Here is a 23080-nt window from a genome sequence, read left to right as displayed (position 1 = left end):
CTTGCTGGAAATGCGGTATGAAGTGTTATACAATGAAAGCCACTTAAGTTAGTGCATCATAAGGATACGATCTACTCCTGTATATCCTAACATCTAAATAAACCCATTTAAAAAAAAGAAAAAAAGGTGGGGATTTGAAAGACTCAGGCCCTATTAATATGTCCTCTGGGAACTGGGGACTTACAGGGGTCATTGTTTGCAGTCTGAGTCACAGTGTGTATTTAAATGAGTGTATGTAGCATGGGACAAAGTTCCCATGGAGTCTGGTAATGTTTAACATGACAGTTTTGGGTGACATGGCTGAGCTCTAGCCATGAGGGAGACACAGCATCATTGATATGTTTCTGCTTTGTGAAACACTTGCTGTTCATATACAGAAACACCAGACTGAGGTAAGTCAAAGCAACTGAGTGGAGTTTTGGGATATTTCCTTTTTATCTTGGACTTTAATTTAATTGTGGGAATGTGGCTTCCAACTTCAACAGTAAAGAACTGTCTAAGAGACAGGTGCACAGGTTGTGTACACAAGATGTCATTGAGCATGTGGCTTGAAATGAACATGAAATTGTTTCACTTGAATAATTAACTGTGTGCTTCTGTGGTGAAGTAATCAGCCAGTGAAAAATTTGTTTGCCTGGACTGATGATCAGCTGGCATGTAGAGGTGAAAAATACATGTCAAACAGATGATTTTGGTGCAGAAAGTCTGTCAGGTTCAGTCACATCATTTGGGCTGTAAGTAAGTTAAATACTGTTGGTAAAAAATGAATGCAAAAATACTCTGCATGGTAGCTAGATGGCTAGCTTTTGTGGTTTAGAAGTTATTGCTGTCAGTGCTACAATTTCTCAAAAAAGGCCACATGGCCACATTTCCACAGCCTGGTAATGTGAAAGGATGAATGTAAAATATAATTAGTTTAGCAGAAATGTATCAATTGTGTAGAGTTTTAACACAAAGCACCCTTGTATTACTGTACTGCTGTTGGCAAATTGCTTTTATGCGTGCTATTTTGACAGATCTTTTTGTTAAGGTGCCACATAAATAGATATAGTTGTACTGAGCTGAATTGATGGCAGACAAAGCCCATGTTCAGGCCTGAGCAAACCTCATTACTTGTGCCTCATAAAAAAACAAACGAAAGAAACTACTGGTATACTAATAAATGGTACAATATAGACTTCTACTGGTAAATTAATGCAAGCAGTAACTGGATATAATAAGTAATCTGTAAATGGAAGATTAATTTGAAAAATTTAAAATAACTTTGACAGATGAATGATGAGACTAGAGAGACTTCTTTGAAGAAATGATTGTGCAGTCAACCTGTTGTTTTTTCTTGGAGCATGAGAAATTCTGCAGCTTTAGGAACATTATGTGTACAAGTGTATTTCTGTGATATACAGAATTGTAATGGGGGTGGCTGTAGCTCAGTTGTATGCCGAAATATCCTTCGGCAAGACACTAACCCCCCCAATTGCTTCCCAATGTGCCCATTGCGATACGAATGTGTAGAGCCAATTAGCATATACCTAGAAGTGCTCTCTCTCTCTCTCTCTCTCTCTCGCTCTCTCTCTCTCTCTGTGTGTGTGTCTCTGTGTGACTGGTTTAAAATGGCATGTAGTGTTAAAGCACTTTCCGTGGTCAAATAAGACAACAAATACAGACCATTTAGATAGATGTTAAACAATTATTCAGAGTCAAGTTGTTAATGGAGGAGATGATGTGACTCTTCATCAGTTTTTGGAAACAAGCAGCTGGAACTTATCCCATCTACTGTCTGGCATGATAGTAGCTGGATCTTTGGCAGATTATAGTCTATCACAGGGCCAACAGAGAAACAAACAATCACTTGCCATTTATTCTTAAAGTGAATTTAGAAGCACAAATTAAACTATTGTGCATGTTTTTGGACTGTGGGAGGAAGACAGAGGAGGGAACCCATGCATGCACGGGAAAAACATGGAAACTCCAGGGCTTGATATAGTAGTCGTTTTGCTATGATGTGTCAGTGGTAATAACCACACCATCATTCAGCCTGCCTCCTTTTTCCTGCAGAATATTATTAGAATCATTAGACATGAAGTGGATTATGTTAGACTGCATTAAATGACTCCAAACTAAACAGTTTTGTGTTAAATATGGAAAACACAAACTTTATATTTGACAAATTAAACTGAATACCTGAATATACAGAAACAGGTAAGTATTTGACAACTCATTTATATGCATTCTTACACTAACAGTGAGGCAGTGGTTAAAGGATAAAAAAAATCATCTTAAGGAATGTATGACGTCATTTGTCTCAACTGTTTTTGACTGGACACCCAACATGACCCAATCTGAAGAAAATCTCAGTTTACTGCAGAAGAAATAAAATATTAAAAATGAGCATCTGCTGTATTCAGGGATTAACATACTTTTTTTTCAGAATCATTTAGCTCTGAATAATGGATTGACTGGACTGACAGCCTAAACATGGACATCCTTCTTCTGTCAGTGCTCCTACTTTCATTGATTCAAGGTGAGAGTTCAGGTCAAAGCAAACAAAGCTTTTTGTTTGACTTAAGATGTTCAACGGAGGCCACTGAGCAGTACTTTTATGTGTTTGACAGCTGCACCCTTCAGATTTTATATAAAATCCACGTAGACGATGTAATGATCTGTCAGTTGTTAAAGTAAATGTTTCCAAAGATGACTGCTCATCTAGTTAGATGTATCCAACTGTAGTTACTACTTCAGTCCCAATAGTAGGAAGCATGCTCATTAGTCTGTCATTTTTTCTGATAGCAGTGAAAGAAATTGCTGTATTTGCTGACCCAGATATTTCCCAGACCTAATTTCCTAAACAGATGCATAATTTACAACTCAGCGAGCTGACTGCAGAAGGTAATACAACTAGCTTTCCACAAACAAGTAAAGCTAGATCACCCCGAGGACTGTAATCTCGACCTCCTTTCAGGCATTTTAATGTTTCCCCTTAATAATATTTCATTTTCTCCTTCATTTGTCAATAATAGAAAGGCACAAAGATATAAATGAATCCACACTGAAAACATAGCTCAGTTTGTAGGGTCAGTGTAGTGTTTTCAGAGACTGAAGAACACACATTAACAATTAGAGCACAGCGGGTCATTAGTGTCTCCTCATAATCTGGTTTTCTATTTTAGTCCTAGTTATTTCATCCTTATCCTTTACTGAAGGGTCACATTAAACTGTTTGCTCTTTAAAAAATTCTAAACCAGAATTAATAACTGCAGTTTAGTGACCAATGATACAATAATGTAAAAGGCATAATGATACTATAATATTTTCAAACATTTTTTTAAAGAAATGTCTTAAGTGACATAGGAGAAACTTAATGTGAAGCTTTTTTCTTTGTATTTGAGTTAATCTGTATCTTGTCTTTATTTTTGTCATTGACAAGGAGAATTTTATGTTGCATAATTATTATTGAGAGTCATAATGAGGGGAAGAAAAAAGACTGGGTTATGTGATTAGTTATTTCGGAAAGCAGCACATAGTTACATGCATTAATAATTAAGAACAAGCATACATAAAAATAAATGAGCAATATTAGAGTTAAAAAAATTACAAGGTGAAATCATTAAATTCACACATATAAAAAAATAGTATGCATGTAAATATCTTTTTAATTTAAATACACAAAAGACTGCTTTCTAAATACAGAAGTGAAAACCAAAAAAATGAATTTTTACAATTCAGTAGACCCATGCAGACACATTTTACTTGTATCCTGTACAAAGTCTATTTGTCGTCATTCAGACATCTAATCAAACCTCAAATTTCCATCTCTGTTGCATTTTCATTCTCCTCCCAAATTCTTGTTTCTGCTTCTTCTCTCCATTGGAAGGACGAGTCTGTTTGCAAGAGACACACTTTGTATGATCCACAGTAAAGTGAGTTACCAGAATCAGCCCAGATACAACTTCCCAGAGATTAAATTTTCCTCTGCAGATTTTTTTTCTAGTTAATTTCTCTTTATGATAACTACTTCTACTTATTCACAAACTTTTTCCAAAACAGCATTTATTGCTCCCTCTGGCAGCGGCAGATATAGAAATTTTTACATGGGATGGCAAAGGAGTGGAAAAAAAAAGATCCACAAAAACACTTTAAAACTGTTTATCATTATCCCCTCTAAGAAAACAAAGACAGTATTTAGGCTTAAAGAAAACAAAGTCTTTAAAATGAGCACAGACAAGAGCTTGAATTACAGTGCAAAACAGATATCAACCGCTATTTTAAAAGAGCTGAAGACAATTAATGTGCTGTGCAAGAAAATGTCTAAAAACATCTAAATCTAATAGTTTTGCAATTTTTTTCTCAATACCGAGGACAATTAGATAGCTCAGATGATCATCTTTTCATTTTGATATGTCTAAAGTATCCAGTACAGTTTCATAGTGTTTATAGGATTCGCATCATATGTAGTTTTATCATAATTGCTAAAAGTATAAATTGGCTACATTAGCAAAACTCCACATGTCAAGCCTTATAACACACCTGTGTGCTGTTAGTGAACAACTGTCGCTGCTCTGGAATTATACAAAGAAATAAAACATATGTGGTCCATTTGGAATAAAGGTGGATCTGTTGACTTGTCATGTCATCTTTCTCTCCATCATCTTCCTCCTCCTCACTTTGCTTCTGCCCCTGTTTCTGAATCTGAAACTTCTCTTCTTCATCTCTCAGATTCACATCTTTTTCATCATCTTCACTTGTGTAGCTCTCTCAGTAGATTATTTTAAAACTCTGACCCTCTACCTTTCTTTCTTTACATTTTCCTGCTCATTTTAAACCCCAAAACTGGAAATGTCTCCATTTTAAAATTTTGTTTTCATCATGGCAACTTACAAGCGTCAAGATTTGTGAATTTTTACATAGAACCATAAGATACCTGCAATAATATGAAATCAGGAATTATTCATCACATGGACGAAGTGGCACAAGCAGTCATATTCAGACTGTTCTTATTCTCTGAAACTCCAGCCCCTGAAACTGTGGGTGTCCAAACATTTTTTCACATCTAAAATAGCTCCATGTAGCCCATGTAGATGGTCTAGCAATCTATTAATTTTGGTAAATTAAAACATGACTGCCATTTTTTTTTTTTTTTCTTTTAGTTTGTCAGAAGATTTTAGATTTTCTAAGCTACTGAATGAAAACCCATTTAGTGGCTGTAGGCTGGGAAGATCTGTAGCTCTCAGCAAGACAGAAAATCATTTCATTTAATAAAATGCTAGTTTTCCACTATTTTTCTAATTTCAAAAGCAGTTGGAGCTAAGATGAAGCTGTCACCTGCAAGCTTGACGATTGTGCGAGGAGATGAGGCCGTCTTCACCTGCAGTCCCTCCACCCCTGACTGGACCGTTATGGAGTGGAGACTGAAGGGTAGATCACTTCTCACTATCTCCAAGAGTACTGGTGTCTTGCCCACTGTCAACCCAAATGTGACGGCTGTTGAAGACGGAATCGGCTGGCAGCTTGTCCTAAAAAACACACAAAAGGATGATGAGGGAGAAGTGATCTGTGAGCTTCAGCATATTGATTTCAGAACAGCAAACCTGTTTGTACAAGGTGCGTACATTAACATATGTGTATGTGTCTCACGGGCAATATGTAGCATGATTTTTAACACAAGTTCATTTAATAAGAATAATATTTAGCTGTCATTAAATCAATTTACTATGGAAATGACAAATTATGTGAGTGGTATTATAACATCTTCTACATTTATGCATGTACATGTGATAAGTTGGTTTTCTGTCGCAGCATTATTTCTGTTCTTCTGTTCTTCTCTCAAGGATGTTAAATTTTTTGGCAAACAAGATACAGTGCACAAACACACACATGCACACACACAAGACAGCCAACGAAAACAAGCAGATGGCATGTCTCTTGGAAACCACTGCCATGTGAGAGAGTGCAGAAACACACAGATTTTAACCTTGATGAAGCAAAAAGCAGCATGTGTAAAAAAAAAAGAAAAAAAAAAAGACTGAAGGATCTGAGCAGAAGTTGTGTAGCTGCTTTAATTCTGCTCTCCTACACACTGCCTGCTCTACTGAAAGACAAAAGAAGTAGTATACTGCCTTCACATTCAACTTGCACTCCTTAAGTCCCTTTGTTTCAGTTCACTTTGAAGTGGGGGCTGAAGAATGGAAGCTTTCAGTTTTTTGTGAAAGCGGCTGAAGTAGCGCATGAGTGATCAATCACAGTGTATATCGAGGGTGGGGAAATCATTACAGCCTGTGTGGTGGAGTGAAGCTGGCCTGACATGTTTGATGGTCTCTGTGACAACAGTTAATGACAGCGTGGGTGGAGGGATAGGAATTGATTGGCCTCTAGATATAAATACAAGTTGGAAACCACCAGACTCCACACCAGTCAGAGGAGGCAGCTGAGCAAGATTTACAGGCTGCAGGCAACCTCCTCTCCTCTCCTCTCCTCTCCTCTCCTCATGTAACAACTTATAATTCAGGACTTTGACAATTTCTAATTTTGATGAATCCTGCTCAAAAGTCTTCAGCCACCCTTCATTGGATATTTTGCCTGGAAAACAGAAAATACTTTGGGTGCAGTGATTCATTGAACTGTGCAAATGAAAGTAAAGATACAGCATATGCGGATTGAGCAGTTGTCAACAGCTTTAATATGACCACCCCCACTTTTTAACTCAAACTCAACCCTCTCAGACAAGCTTTGTTGCAATTTAAGTGGTCTTTTGGAATAGCTCTTAGAGCTTCTTGAAGGACATTATAAAGCTTTTTTTTTAGACTTTGGCCATTTTTTGCTCCGTTCTTTGTCAAGATTATCTCACACTGCATTAATAACTTTGAGGTATGAGCTCTTGGGAGGATCCATACCTCTGCAAGACCTGTTGACACTGATTTAAGTCAAGTTATTGTGTCATGAAACATACCTCAGTATTTTCTTTCTGATTCCCTTCCAAATGATGTTTTTTTGAACAGCTAAATTTCCATGAAGACCATTACTGAAGAGGTTTTGGTAAAAAGTCTAGGGAATCAGCTGAAGGTCCAAATGCACATTTCTGGTCTTGTCAGGCATTTGCTGGATTATTTTCTGTTTCTTAAGCACACCACTTTCAGATATTGTTCATCTGTTGTAGATTTTTAGGTTTTCTGTTGTCCTCCACTTGTCCAGTGTCCTCAAATCTTCCAAAGACATTCACAACATGCATCAACTTTTTGAGAATCATCTTGTTGGCGCAAAGACAATTTTATGTCTTTGTCAAACAGTTTTTTCTTTGATATTTTCAGGAGGTGCAACTAAAGAAATGGGAGCAATTTGTGTTGTTGTGGCAGACTGCGAGTAAAACATGGCCTAAATAAACTATTTAAAATGGATGTTTTGCTGAGTTGTCTATTATATTTAGATGCAAAACCGGTTCATCCGTTGAAGTAGGTGCTTTTTAAGAGTCTTACTTTAAAAGATTAAAAGAAAGTCTGATTTTTTTTAGAGTAGAATATAAATGAATGAGGGTTGGCTCAAAAATTTTGCACAGTACTGCGTTTGGGACTGTATTTGTAGCTGGAGAGCGTTGCACTGTGAAGCAAATAAGGAATAAAAGAAAAATTCAGGGCTAAAGTGGAGCAAAGAAGAGGAGCAGTTACCCTTTTTTTTAATGAAACCCTGCTTCGTTTTTGGAATTATATTCACAGATGTGAAAGATTATCACCATAACAGAACAGAAAACATGTCAGCTATGTGACACACAGTAAAAAAATGTCTCACACAGATTAGTAATTAAATGAGTCTTCTGCAATGCCTTCCATGTACATTTGTACAGTCACAGGATTTGCTTGGATCTGTGCTTCTCTTGACCTTCTCAGTGTATTTGCATCTACTGTAATAGCACTTGAACTAGGAGCTCAGCTAAAAAAAAAAAAAAAAAAAAAAGACCAGCATGGAAACATCTCTGCACAAAGCGTCAAGAAACAAAACCAATGACCCACTGCTTCCAATATATTATAGACAGAAAGCCTGCCTTGCTGCCAGTGCCACAAATCCCCCCTGACATATGCAGCTATTAACGGTAGTGTATGGTGAATCAGGCCCTCCAGTCTGGATGCAAACGATCACTATGGCCTGACATAGCCTTTGAATTAATTGTGCATCCTGGCACGCCCAGTTAACAGTCAGCAGCTCTGCCTGTGATTTGTGTACTGCGGTCTCAAATATACTGTTGGAATGGAGCCCCAAATTTACAGCGAGGCTCAGCGAATGTGGACTCTGTACACCATCGTCCACATTCCCTGCTTTAATTGTCCCATGTGAAGATGATGTAAATATGACCACACACTTGCTGCTCTGTCTCTGCTTACTCACTCAATCACAAATGCAGTACATCAACACAAACTCTTCACTTGAACAAGTCAATATGGTTGTACGAGCCGTTGACTGCAAACGGGATCATCAGAAATGCAGGCGGGGAGGAGGAGAGGGAGGAGGAGTACTTTAATATAAATCAGAGCTGATAGAACCCACCAGTGGTAATATGCCTTGTAGAGACATAGAAGATAAATTAATTGGAATAAACTCATACCCACACAAGTGCGTACAGAGGTGTTGTACACTGTTTATTTAACACAAATTGCATGCAAACTTCACATTTAGATGTACAGATTTTTAAAGCTGCCCTTGAAGCAACAGTTTAGTCTCTGAGGATTTCTGTTGAAAGAAAAAAATCAGTAGAATGAGAGTTAGCTGAAGGCTCCCCTGCCTCACACAACCCACTGCCAGTTTCCCCACACTGATTAACAAACCAAATGATGCCCTTTTCCAAGAAATCACTTATGTTGGAGTATTGGTATGGAGTGCTGGTGTCATTCTTTCTTAGTGCAGATGTATCAATCAGCCATGATTGCCCAGAGCTCCTCATCATTCACTGCAAATGAAGCTGCTGGTTCCAGGCCAAGCTTTATTCACTGGTGCTGAGATTTTCCAAGAGCTGCTGAAGTCTTATTGTCAGAACCAGCCACTGTAAAAATAGGTTGGCGCGTTGCTTATGACACCAAATCGGGTGTCAAATAAAGGTGCCTGAAGGATAAGGACAGCCAGTAATGCACACAAAACATCTGAGGTTTTGAACCTAAATCAACACAGACGTGTCATTCACTTAGACAAAGCACCAAAGCTTCTGCAATTATCTTTCTGTCTATAGCAATTTTCTGCTGCATCCACTACTTTGTATCCTGCCAGACAACAGACTTCACATATGAGATACTGTACCTCTCAGGGCCCTAAGTGGCTGATTTGGCTGGAAAGGAGGGAGATGAAGGGGAAAAAGGGAAACGCATTCGTCACAGGCAATTGAGACTCAGAGAAGTGCGATCAATCACCCAGGACGAATGAAATCCATCGTTTGCAAGTGATCAGGCCAACCGAAGAGGTGACACTCATACTTGAGTGATGATGTGAGCAATCAAATGCATGAATTTCAAAGAGGACTGTGTATAAAATTTATAGATTTCCACCTAGTTACTCACACTGGTAGATATAGAACATACAAGTAGACACAAAGTGCACCTGAAGGCAAACACATTAACATGGGAAAAAGTGTCCTCAAGCTTGAAAAACAATTGTTGTTTAATTGCAGAAAGGGGCACCGTGACAGTCTTTGGAGACAATAGACTGGCTTTTAAGGGACAGTCAGTCCTGTTTCAGTGTCAAGCAGCTGGATGGTACCCCCAACCTGTTCTGCAATGGCTGGTGGATCGCAAAGAGGTAAACACATAACAGATGTTTGGCTTATGAGCTGAATAGCTGTTTGATTACTGTGCTGTAACTTACTCAAGAAAATGTTCCCAATAGCAAATAAAAAACTTCCCAGTCCCAGCTTTAATTTGGCTCATTTAGCATCGATAGAGGATTAAAAGTGTGAGAGATCTACTTCATTACACATCACTACTTTAGGATCCCTCGTTAATTAAATGTTAGGTGATGTATGGAGTATGGTGCATGTGTGTGAATTCGAGGGCAGATGATGATGTCGTGTTCCTCTGCACTTATCCTGTTATTTTTGTCAGCAGTAAAATCATTAATCAGTCTCAGTGCACCACATCATTTAGCAACCATACATATCTCAGACTTAAGAGAAGCACCACGGTATTTAATAGAAGAGGGACTGTTCCATTTTTTCTTCACACTCTGGATTTTCACAGAAAAGTTTAGTTTTTTTTTTTATCAGAGATTGTCTCCTGTGGGTAATCCTCTGGAGTCCTGATCACATCTTCATCTGCCTCCTTTTTTGACACACTGCACAGTTAAATAGAGGTTATTCTTCCACATGCAAATAGATTTCCAGCTATCAAAATTCAATCTCCTCAGCCTAGCAGGTGTTTTGTCATTTTCTGTTTTTCCAGCTATTTACCAGATTTGCAGTATTTTTTGCAGCTTTTTTTTTACCCCCTTTCCTTTTTTATTTTGACAATGTAGACCAAGGGCTCCCTCTGATCCTTTATCAGATCATGTGACATTAGTGTCATTCAGACTATGAGGTTGCTTTTAGAGATTAGAAAATGATTTGATTGACCCTCTATCCCACTTTATGTGGCATTATTTTCTGTTAACAATGAAATCAGCATAGTCCAGAGCTTTTTTCTAAATTGTGTTGTGCTTTGCAGGTGATTACTAAAATTAAGGTAAAAAAAAAAGAGAGAAAAAAAAAAGAAAAAAATTGGATCAGGAGCATTGTAAAAGGTTTCACTACAATATTGATCTAGAAAATCATCTAGTGCTACCTTTCAGTCTTGTGGGCATTTTTCTGTTATTACAACACATCACTGTAGGAGACTATTGGTCATTAGGTCGGATGAAGACAACTTCTGGACTTTCCAATATCCATATAACTGATGTCTGTGCTAAGACTTCCTGTTCCATACAAGGCCACTTTGAAACAGCAAAGCATCTAAATAATTATTAAACAAAACCCAAAAGCTTCTCCAAAATATGAAGTTGTCTTGTTTACAGCAATGAGCCAAATCCCTTATTAAACTTATGCAAGCTTATATTTAAAATGCAGAGAACGCTTCCTTTCCTGGAGTCAAAGATCTAACCAAGTTTGCAGTGATACTGTAAAAACCTGCCATGGTCCAAGTGGATGAGTGGGCTGTCCACAAATAGTGAGACGGGCAATTTAAAACACTTTTATGGCCACAAATAGAAGTCATATCTACTGTTTATCCTCAGACCAATTCATAAAACTTATGACACAATGTAAACCCAAGCAAATGATCAAAATAATGAAATGAATTTGTGATTTCTGCTACATTTTAGCTGCTTGGATAAAAAAAAAAAAAAAAAAAAGCTCAGCATTCAGACTTATTATCACCCAGCTTTCAACTAAAGGCCAGTGTTGAAATCCCTGCTGGTGCTCAGTGGGATGAGTCTTAAAAAGCCCTGCTGGGGTTCTTTTATTCCTGCTCTCACCTGCTAAAGCAGGATTTTATATCATTACTGCCCTCTCGCAGGCATTCTGACAGTTCATGCTGGGGTTTCATTGATCTTGTTCCTCTTACCCGTCATCCACTGATTGTATTAAACGTAATTGCACAAAGAAAATTGTCCAGATGTGCAACTCACCAAACTTCTGATTTGTTTTGTTCAGTCCTCCTTTAATCTTTCTTTCAACTTCATTTGACTCCATCTCTGCCGTTAAAGTGAGCTAATTTGGTCTTCTGCTGCCTTAGATTAGAGCTTGGATGTTTGCCTAGTATGTAAAATATCTTGTCTTTTTTTTTTTTTTAGAAAATATAGCTTAGAAATAAAAAGTAGGCAAAGATGCAACTGTACTGATCCCCTTCCAAATTAAAATAGCGCTCTGAACTTTTCATTTAAAACCAACACATTTTCTACATCTTATTTATTAGGAGATTTGAATTCACCTCAGTGACAGTAGAAAAATAAGTTGTAAATAATTATTTTCTTTCACTGGGGAACGACGTGGAGGTGAACCAGCAGGAATACAACATCAGCACAACACAGATAAAGAGTCTCTTCACTGTGACCAGCAACCTCAGTGTTATGGCTACAAAAAGCTTTCCTGTGCACTGCCTGGCTTCTGTGTCTGCACTCAAAAAACCACTGAAGAGTGGTGTCAATCTAACAGTGGGTGAGAAAACACATTCTTTTTTTGATAAATTAACACTCATGCAAGCAGAAAGTACAATAAAAGTTGCCCCTCAAGTTCAGTCCTCTTTCCTGACATTTCTTTCTCATAAATCAGTTTCTCTTGGTGCAATTTATCTTGTTCTTTCTCTTTTCCACTTACCCTTTCTCTTTGTGAAGCATGTGAGTGTAGTTATAGAAGAGTAAAGTTGAAATTAAGAAAAGACTGCTAATTTAATTGTACACCAGTTTACATCTAAGCAGCAATCAGGTTACAAACCTCACTGAGAAGATTCAAATACATTGTATTTTCTTAGTAACCAATTGTTTTGTTTTCATTACTGAGAAAATATCTGCACACTTACAGGAAAATTCTCTCTGCTCTCTCCACATTTGCAAATCTGTAATTGAATTTCACCGTACCATCACTTCTATACTAAAACACTGAAGTGACCTTTTCTCTTCAGTTGCAGAGGTGTTGCAAGAAGAGCAAGACGACTGCACAGTGCCGCTGGCAGTCACCGCCTCCCTCTCCGCTCTTCTGCTGCTCACACTGCTCTGCATCTGCATTGTCCTCTGTTACAGACATAGGAAACAAGCGAGTAGGTCCTTTCTCCTTAAATTGCTCTAAGTGAACAAATGCCAGCTCACCCAGCAATTTTCCAGCACAGACTGTGATTAAAGTATAACGAAGAAGATAGACGGCTTCACGCTGTGACTCAACACTGCCCAGTGGTGACCTTCGACAAGGGCGTGCAGTATTTTTTCTGACAAAAGAAGAACATTAGTTGTCAGCAGAACACATTGTTATTCTGGAAACTGCAGCAGAAAAAAGTTAGAGATGTATACAAATGACTCCCAGGTTGGTAGTTAAGTCCCAGCTGAAAAGGGAGTAATTGGGTTTTTAAATATGTAATTTGATATTTCAATGAGAGCGTTATATCTTACAACCACCCCATTACGAAGGATTATCAGCCATTTTGAAATCTATTTTTCATATATATATATATATATATATATATATATATATATATATATATATATATATATATATATTACCACTACTACAAGGATCTTTAATCCAAAGTCCAAAGGTTTTCATTTGCCTTATCTATCTTAAGCACCATATCTTAGTATAATACAAAACTATGGAAGGGACTACATAAAAACACTTAGTTGTTTTCTTATTGTTTTTTTGTTGCTCTTCTTTACACATAATTTTAAGTCCTCATAATGATCAGATGATTTTTTAAAAAAAGTTACGTCTTCATATGTAAAACTTTAGAACTAAGTGGGACTGCTTTCTTCTTACATGACTGTATGCAGACTGCTGTCTTCACAGTATGTTTTGATGTTTGATGCACTGATATTCATGTCCTGTCAATCTAATCACCATCATTCAACACAACTAAGGCCTAAAAGTTATCAGGGCCAGCTCTACTGAGATTGTTGATTGGATGAGGGGGAGGCCTGTTTGTGTGTGATAGCAAAAAGTGTCCCTGAGTCATACTTTTTAAAGTCATTGTAATCCCCGTGACTGATTCTGGACCACTACAAGTCATGGCCATGGTTTGGAGCTGAAGGATCATCCAGAAGCAGGTGTGACCTTTCATTACCTGAAACGTCAGACTTCTCCTTCACTGCTCTCCTTGCTCTAGTCTTAAAGCTTTATAGCAACATGCACAGGCAATTAAAAAAAAAAACTTTAGAAGGATGTTTCGCATGTTAAGGGATGTGGCATGCTTCCAAGTCACTAAGCCTCTCTTTGAGTAATTCCCCTCACTGAGCCGTAATGTATGCAATATAATCATTGAGAAGAGACAAGGAATCTAGTACAGTCACCCTACAAAGACTTTTGGCCTGTATGTAAGGGAGGATTAAAAATATATTGACAAAGACTGTTTCTCTCTCTGTAAAAGGAACAGTTTATATCTCTCCTGAGGGAAGCACCATCTGCACCATTGTAATATTGTTGTGATTTTGCCATGGCCATGAGGACCTTTGCCTAAAGGCAACCATGAAGTCATGTTACAAAACTCATTAATGCTCAGCTCCAGCTTTCACTGCTGAATTGGAAGCTGACTAGAGGCTCTGATATTAGTGCAGAGCCCAAAGCAAATAAACAGCAGGACATTTACAGCTTTCATAGATGCAGTGAGCAGGCTCAGTGGTTCTGTTATCAATGCAGAGAATTTAATAAAGTTAGCAGCTGAAGGCTTGTAATACTGACTTTATATTAATGTATTTTTTTTTTAGAGGCCAACCCACAGGAGGCTAAGGGGTAAGTTTTAAAAACTCTTTTTTAGGCACTGTTTGCGTCATGCAACAAAACATGTTGGATTTTCTCCACATTGCAAAAAGGACCTCAAAAATCAAGCCATGGTGTCTTACAAAGGGATGAAGTATCCAGTAACCAGACAGATGCAGCACAATCCTTGCTGTACCAAGATCCATTTATATTGGAGCTAATTTGAAGACTCAGCATGAATCTCCCTGAATATATTCAGCTTATTTCTGAGAGAGAATTGGCCTTTATTGATCTTCATTATGAAAAGAAATTAAAGGTATGAATTTGAAATGACACACATTAAATAGTTCTCATAATTCATAACTACTTCATTAAGAGTGAAATTGTTGAAGCTGATATCTTAAACATTTGTCAGCATTTTTTTACACGGCTGAAGTTGTTGGAGTTAGGTTGAGTCTAATAAAATGATGTAGGAAAAAAAGATGATGATGCTCATTTTTTATCTGCCAGAGCGCTTTATGATGAGAACAATGCAGGGGTTGCTGATATACTGCAGCTCTGTAGGAAAGGAAAATTGTTCACAGAAGCATGGCCCCTGACAATGTGACTCTGCCATTTCTCAGCAAAAAGTCCCTTACATTGAACCTTTCTCTGGGGCTTTTTTCAGGTCTGGCCATTGTGTGCTTGGGAGAAGCTCAGTTGCTGCAGTGACAGGAGGGAATGTCAACCTGGGGTACTCCAGTGAGGGCCCAACAGGTGAGAGAATGACAACTACAATATTCAGTTGTAACTTGAGGTTTAAAAAAAGACTGATTTTATTCATTACCACTGATCTTGATGAGGTAGTGAGTGAGAATGCAGGACACCTTCCACTTCTAATCATGCGAGTTCAGGCAACAAACAAGCAACAACATAATAAATACTGAAACAAAGAAATTATTTTCTTTATTTGAAAAAAATGCCAAAAGCACACTTATTTTGCACTGTGTGGCATCACCTTACCTTTTGACACAGTGATAAAGTTTATGTACTGAAGAGAACAATTACAATAGTTATAAAAAGAGAAAGTTTTTTTTTTTTTTTAGTTTTTACTTGATACATAAGTTCAGCTGCTTGGAACCCTTTTTATTGTATTTTTGGCTTCATGAAGCACCAAATATTTTCTATAGATAACAGCTCTTTCAACAATTGTACCTTCACAGGAGTGCAGCTTGCACACACCTGCTGCATCAACACTGATGGAGGAGTTTCCTCAGAGGACACTTTTCCACTTTGCTTCTGTCTATCTTTGACAAGCTCAGGTTCAGAGAAGCTGGTGGTGTTATTCTTTCTGGTTTTAGCAGATTTTTAACTCAACAGGCAGATTTTTGTAGCAACATGATGTGTTCATTAACGATGGATATTTAGAAATATTCCTGAACCCATTTCCACACAAACAGGTCAGTTTAAATGCAGTGCGACATAAGAGATCCAAGATTATGTCTGTTGAATATTGGTTTTCAGCTTGCCCCCTGTGTAAGGAGATTTCTCCAGATTGAATCTTTTTATAACATGTTGTTCCACAGATGATGAAATCCCCTGTCTTTACCTCAGAAAGTCTCTCTCTGGGATGTTCTTTGTTACTCAGTCATGTTACTGACCTGTTGCCAGTTAATCAGTTTAGATGTATGATATTCCATCTGGTGATTCATTTAAGCATTACACACATTTTCAAATTGTTTCATCTCCTTTCTATTTTTATGAAAAATTATTATTGCACCAAATTCAAAATCTGCATATATTTTTCTTTCTACATTTGCTATGTTGTCTTTGTTGTTGTTTTATGTTCATTTTGATAAAGGCTTGAATTGATTTGCAAGTCCTTGCAGTCTCTAATCATAATCAGATAACTCCAGTGCATTTCCAGAGAAAAAGAAGTATGGACACACACTCAGGATGTTTGCTTGGCACTTTTGACCTACTAAATCTCCCAAATCCTCCCATTTCACTGAGGTCCACTTTAAGTCAAGATTGGAGGAGACATCAGCTGTTTGTAGGGGCTGTTCAGTTAGATCAGGCTAAAAAGCTGTTTTTCCCTCTACAGGTGCGGATTACAGTGAGATTATCACGGAAATTCGCAGCAAGATGGACTTTGCCAGCTTTCACAAGGTAAAATAGAGAAAGGTAAAAATGGAATTATGAGATGGATAGACACAAGGAGAGAGGAGGAGGTAGAGAGAAAAGTGCCAACCAGGTAGAGCCGAATAATGAAGCTAGTCATTGTGCAGCTGGACGTCGCACCACAACCTCCCATGTTGTATAGGGCATGAGGGCACTGCATTGATGCACTGCTGTGCTTCCCACCACACAGCTTGACATGGGAAATGTCAGCACATTACAACATAAATTTGTATGTAGAGTAAAATGCTCTTTGGACATAATGGGTAAGCCTCCTTAAATGCCATCAGCTCTATTTTAAGCTTACATGCTTCTAGTGTATCATGCAGGTGCAGAACTGAGACCTCACAGTGACACAAACTGGAAAAAACCATCTTTTTCCTTTGTCCTTACAACCTCTAAATATATTTAGTCATTTCCACTTGATGTCACCATTAGTGTTGAGGAGGTAATTGTAACCCAGAGGGATGACCTGGCACAGTCTCTTGGATTTTCCTTTTGTTTCTCAATTACATGTTATATTGATATCTGGAATGGAGAGCTGCATTCCTTTGGGCTAGTTTACAAGAGGATACTCCAAGTAAAGTTCTTAAATCATATTTTTTTCTCCCAATTACCTCTGACGTGAAGCAGCTCTGCCTTGAGGTCACAGATTCAGTTCTGATTCAGTGACCTGAAGAAATAGACCACTGCCTTAGGCTTTGTAATTGGATTACCTTATCAAAAGGGTGGAAAACTGTCAATTTGAAGCCTTAAGGGTTGTGGTCATGTCTTTTTTCATTTTAGATGTGTCTGGGGGTGACTGCACAAAGGGTTTTCTAAAGAAGTGCAATACAGAGTTACATAGCATCAGTGCTGCACTTACAGTCGTGAACAAAAAAGTGCCTTTTTCAATTCTAAGATTTTTTTGATAGCAGATATATGTATTAAAAAACTGTCATTCAGTTTAATTTTTGTACACACACACACACACACACACACACACACACACACACACACACACACACACACACACACACACAAATGTATATATATATATATATATATATATATATATATATATATATATATATTACTGTGGCCTGACTCTAAATACCTCAGAGCTTTTATTTTGATTGACAGGGTCATTTTGTTTGCAGAAAATGTTTCATGACTTGTATTCCAGTTAGTTGCTGCATGTGATTGTGATTTGGTCTGTTGAATGAATGCACTGGTTGTAAACAAATCTGAATGCTGATGTTATTCTTCAGGTCCCTGATGTTGTGCATGTCAGCAGCCAGTCTCTACACAGCGAGAGCCACACCACTGAGTTTGAAGACGAGGAGAGCTCCAACAATGTCAGGAGAATTACTACCGTTTGAATGTTTTGACCTTGTATTTTTTTCCATGTCAAGTTTCATTTCGTGCCTTTTGTATAGCCCTGAGATTATATGAAATGGTGGTCTAAATTATATAGTATTTTTGTGTGTTTTATTTTCTTAGCTTTTTAAAAGTTCTGATTGACCATGTTGTTTAAGTAATGCATCATTCATGGAGAATCATGTGGGGATAAAAACGCAAACTATGTCAGTAAACTAAAATAACCTTACATCATTGTTGAATCAATAGAGATTTTTCTACAGGAGAGTAAATATTTGAAATAATACAGAATGCCTAAGAGCTTTCTACTTTGTATTCATTGCATTTTGAATTGCCTCCACGTGACTGATTTCTGTTTGGACCTTTTCATAATTTGAGATTTTTACCATAAACTGATGAAGAGGAGGCACAAATTAGTGAAGTGTTTGATGCTCAAATTTGTTTGAGTGTTTAAAGTTTGCCTGATTAATGAGGTTCTGCTGATGTTCATTCACAAAGACAATGTTCATGCTTGGGCATGAATCACAATTACTGAAAGGGTTTTAAATTTAACTCAACTCTCTAAACCACACTAAATGTTTGTCACCACTGCTAGAAGACTAAGTTAAAAAAAGTTTAAATTTTTTTAAATTTTAAAAATACCCATATTGTTTATAAAGCAACAATCATGTATGTCCAGCTACCAGGTACCATTTCCCGTGCTGGTTTCTATTTAAGGCATAGTGCACCCTAAAATGTGTTTTTTAAATTGTAAACAACATTATATAACTTTATTGTTATGAAAACCACCTAAGCTGTAGTTAAAATTTACATTTTTTAAATTTTTAAAAAACATCTTGATTTTCTAGGTTAAAAATGACACAAGCAACCACCCACTGGTTCAACCTGTTTTTTCTTTGTTATGTTTATTATCCTGGATAATTTTCTCACCTTGCCTTGCCCACAATGGACCTCTACTGCCTTCTGGATATTTGGACCTCAACGCATGCTCTGACATCTGAAAACTGAATCTGCCTAATCCTAAATATCCTAAAATCTGCCTTCCTGTGTTTGACCATTGCCTGTTTATTGACCATGCTTCTGGATCTTGGACTTGAGTTTTAACTGTAGAGTTTCTTTCAGTGGCTACATCTCCTTCCTCTGTGATCAGGCTCACCAGGGTCCTCTGCCAACGAGCATTAACTGTTCAATAAATCCATTACTTTAAATGCTTACTCCTGTGTTGTAGCTGAATTTCCGGGTCCTCAGTGTTACCTGAGTCCCAAAGTTTCAGCTTTTCATAACATTTTGTTGCCACAGTCTGGATTTGTGCTTTTAAGGGGTAGGAATATGTTTGTTTGCAATATACACTTCTCACAGAAGGGATTTTCAAACATTGTGGAGTTTTTTTTTTTTTTTTTTTTTTGTCTTAAGCCATCTTTATTTAACCTCCATCTGCCATCCCAAACCCTCCTAACCTTCAGAATTATGTAAGTCTGCATTATGTGGCTTGTATTCCTGCCAGCAGTCACAGTGTAGAAGTTGTCCATAGTTTTCTTTAACTGTCCAATGTACTTTGACAATAAATGTTGCTTTCACAAAAGCAAAGTTTTGTAATGTTACTTCCATTCCATTTCCAAACCCACGTTTATTTGGAGGCTGTCAAACTGACCACTCTAGATGCCTTTTGAAGAAGGCTGAGTGTCAGACTTGGCCAAGCAACAAGTCGCTGTTTAATAAATGTGAATACTAAGAAAAAGTAAACGTAAGCTGCCTTATGATTCTGCTGCAATGGATCTCCATCTGTCAAATGCCTGCTGTGCTGACCTTGTCACTAAGTAAATCCTGCCTCATGTATTTGTGACCTGCCCCCTGCTTACCCCTGCACCCCCCACCACTGTCACTCTTGCATTTTTTTAAATTTTGCAGTGGGTGGAGTTATTTAAAAAGCAGGGGCGTAGTTACACTTGAGGCAACCTCACTGCATTTTTAGGAACTTTGAGTTAAAATGACTGACTACTACATACAGAATAAGATTAAAGTTTTAATAAAGCAGAATTACTTTCACAGTATGAAAATTGTTCAGTACTTCGAAGCTCTTCGATAAGGGACGATCTAGAGGGTGGGGAATAACATGAACTTGCTCCATCTTATTTGATATCCTGGTCATTACACAGTCCCATTCACTAGTGAATTACTTTTACAATACCTCATTATACAGTTCTGAAATCAGTATTTCATTTCCAGTCTGTTCCATCATATTGTTCTAATCCTGCTACCAGGAGGACTATAATCCAGTTCCTCCATCTTCTGCTGATATTTTAATTAACTTCATGATTATGGAAAGAAAAAAGCTGTGAAATACAGTATCAGTGGCAAAAGCTTGAAAGTAAACTGACATTGTGACTGGTGCTGCTGAGAGAGCAATGCTGTGGTTAAGCTCTTGTAGTAATGCATGGGATAACAGATTTATCTCTGTGTGTAGTGGCTGACATAACATTTGCATTTCTTAATAGTAGAGGATGGGAGGGAGTGGAGTGGTAGAGATAGAGGTACATGAATCTTCCAGACACACTATGGGGCATCTGGCAGTTTAATTGTGCTACTGGTACCCATGCATTATTTTTCACATTTCAGAACTTATATTGACAGTATTTTAAATGGTTCAAATTTGAATAAATAATTCATTCAATAAAGTAATCATTGTTTTAATTGCAGCATGATATATGACATAAGCCCATACCAGTAGAATGAAAGCTTTAATTAAATGATGCTGAAACCCTCTAAAGTATTTGTGCCTTTTCAGGGTGAAAAAGGGTGCATAAACAGGGAAGTGGGAGGCAGTCAATAGCTTAGGTTTTGTTGAACAGAAAAAAACTAATTTCATTCCACTGAAGGCCAGTGCACATTCTGAAAGGGCCGGCATGCTTCATATTTGATTGATCTTTCCTGGCAACTTTGATTAACTGACTCTAAGAGCAACATAAGAAAATGGTATGCTAGCTAAATCCCTGCAAATACCATTCAAGGCAAATGCAATCAATTTGCAGGGAGCTCGAATAATTTCCAATAATAAAGAACATAAAGTGGAGTTAAGGAGATCTTGTCAACTCTTGCTCAGAGGTTAGTAGCAGTCAAAGATGTACATATACGATTTGTAATGAAATCCCAGTTGGTATTTTATAGGAATTTCCTCTTAAACTGTCAAATATCTAGTGACAGCATGCATGCTTGCATTATTGAAAATAGCACGCTGACATAGTTCTCTGCTCCTATCCATCACCAGATGGCTGACACAGATCCTCAGTTTGGAAATCACATCTCGCCAGTGATTGTGAAGATTGTATTTGTCCCGTTTCTCCCCTGCTATGCTTTCATCGTTGCCACCTTCTGTTTTTTTTTTACCACCAAATGCTTGGCATTGAAGCGGCAAGCTATTAAATAAATTAGAACTCTTCCAGTGTGCCTGACAAAGGCAGTCGCAAACTGAGAGGCCTATTACATGGCCTGCTTTAGTGTTTTGTTTTGCAGCTTAACCTTATCCTTCCCTGGGGCTTACTTAGGGCACTGTATTGGTCTCTGTTACACCCCACAAAACAGTTTGCCCATGTCACTTAGATGCACCTAAAGCTCACCGATTCAGCTAGGCCAGTGCCTCTCCGACAAAGTCCATCACTTTCACTTCTCATAACTGTAGCCATCTTCAGATATAGCTGTCACTCTTCACATCTGTCCTACTTGTCTCGTCCATCACAAGCTGATCTTCTTATTGCGTGACATGGCAGCTGCACTGAACATGTTCAGTTGCTAATACTGTTCAGGCGACCAAGCTCTTACATCAGCATGTTAACTTAAGTGTGCGAGGACGACCTGTCAGTGCATCAGGGCTCTCCTGACGATAGGTATCTCCTTACGGGGGATGACGAGAAAGGAGTCTGCTGCTAGGGCACAGCTCCCCAGCTAACAGTTTTCTGTTGACAATTAGCATAAAGCCAATGCACTCTTTTTTTTGGATAAATACATGGAAACTTCTCTTAATGGCTCTCTGGAGTACAATATGATGTCTCCAGTGGCTTGTTTTATCCTGCTTTCCACTTCCTGTTTGTCACAGTCCATTAGCAGTCCAGTCACTGAACTGCTGTTGGAAGAGCAAAGTACATTTAAACTTAACATTTACAACCGTGGCAGTTGTGAACAATATCATCCACAAATGTCTGTATTTTTCTAATTGTCCCAGATTTGATCAGTAATGTATTGTTATGGAAGGCACAATAACTTCTAAAAACTGTTACAGCAAGCAAGTTTGTTTGTTGGGGGCTATTGTTAGCTGTGGGTGCACATACACATTACATGCTCTAGTATTAAGTATTTACACTGCACAACAGGTTGTGTGTAATTTGCTAAAAAAAAACTGTAGCGTCCATGTTCATAACAGGGAAGAAGAGTTCCAGTGTAAAGAAAAGGCTCAATGAGGTGTTTTTTTTCAAGGTTTTAGGCAAGTTGATTGTAGGCACAAACTAGTGTAAGAGGTTTAGGAAAATACAAAGCAACATCAAGTGTCAATGCTTAAATTTTTAAAAGGAATCAACACTTACATTTACTCTGTTTCTTTATTTACCCCCGAATAAATATGAGAATGAAACAAGAGAGCGTCATCATCAGCTTTATAAATATTTATTCAAGCACAGCAGTGACACATAAAAGTTCTGCAGCCTCAAAATGCCACTGTGTTGATTGACTTGAATTAAATGGGTGCTCTTGGCACCAGTCAGGGCAAATCAAGCAGTAGATGCATTGTTTGGGCTCTTGAGGACGTGCACTGGTATAGCACCACTGATGAATAACTTAACATGTCCACTCATTATTGAAAACCAATGCTTTTAAGAGTATCATGGCATGGGGTTCCTACTAAATTAAAAACCTTCAAAAGTTACTCGGTACCACTGTATTATGTGTCCAGAGCCATTACCTACGATTGAGACTAGAATCCTTTACTTGACCTTGTTAGCATAGTAGACTCTTTATTAGTTCAGTATCTCAGTATGTGAGTTTGCAGGCTAATCACCACGGTGATGAAGAAAGATTCAGTTGTGATTGTCACCACAACCTCACAGTAAAAAAAAAAAAAAGAAAAAAAGAAAAAAGTGTGGAGCAGCTTTTGCTCAGGAAGTGTAGTGACAGTCCTTT

The 23080-nt window shown here is 37.8% G+C and overlaps 1 protein-coding gene across 3 annotated transcripts; it reads left to right on the top strand.

The window, feature by feature from the left end:
- Nucleotides 1-268: 268 nt before the first annotated feature.
- Nucleotides 269-18383, top strand: igsf5b (immunoglobulin superfamily, member 5b). 3 transcript variants are annotated; one of them, XM_041995467.1, is made up of 11 exons: nt 269-392; nt 2429-2521; nt 5296-5598; nt 9641-9768; nt 11992-12154; nt 12618-12752; nt 14407-14431; nt 15066-15154; nt 16482-16546; nt 17806-17957; nt 18144-18383. In XM_041995467.1, the coding sequence occupies exons 2-10, from the start codon at nt 2476-2478 to the stop codon at nt 17914-17916; spliced, it is 1065 nt and encodes a 354-aa protein (XP_041851401.1). In that variant the 5' UTR covers nt 269-392; nt 2429-2475; the 3' UTR covers nt 17917-17957; nt 18144-18383. The 3 variants fall into 3 exon arrangements, with proteins under 3 accessions (XP_041851401.1, XP_041851398.1, XP_041851399.1); XM_041995464.1 differs by having other exon boundaries at nt 5293-5598; XM_041995465.1 differs by lacking the exon at nt 269-392 and adding an exon at nt 634-734 and having other exon boundaries at nt 5293-5598.
- Nucleotides 18384-23080: the final 4697 nt, after the last annotated feature.

This window comes from Melanotaenia boesemani, chromosome 9 (genome assembly GCF_017639745.1).
Source record: "Melanotaenia boesemani isolate fMelBoe1 chromosome 9, fMelBoe1.pri, whole genome shotgun sequence".
Lineage (NCBI taxonomy): Eukaryota > Metazoa > Chordata > Actinopteri > Atheriniformes > Melanotaeniidae > Melanotaenia > Melanotaenia boesemani.
This window is presented reverse-complemented; position numbering and strand designations above follow the sequence as displayed.

Bases quoted from the DNA above. Each gene is read 5' to 3' on its own strand.
- igsf5b (XM_041995464.1), top strand. From the start codon at position 2,476: ATGGACATCCTTCTTCTGTCAGTGCTCCTACTTTCATTGATTCAAG. The intron at 12,155-12,617 runs GTGAGAAAACAC...TTTTCTCTTCAG, and splicing joins TGGTGTCAATCTAACAGTGG to TTGCAGAGGTGTTGCAAGAA. The intron at 16,547-17,805 runs GTAAAATAGAGA...GTTATTCTTCAG, and splicing joins ACTTTGCCAGCTTTCACAAG to GTCCCTGATGTTGTGCATGT.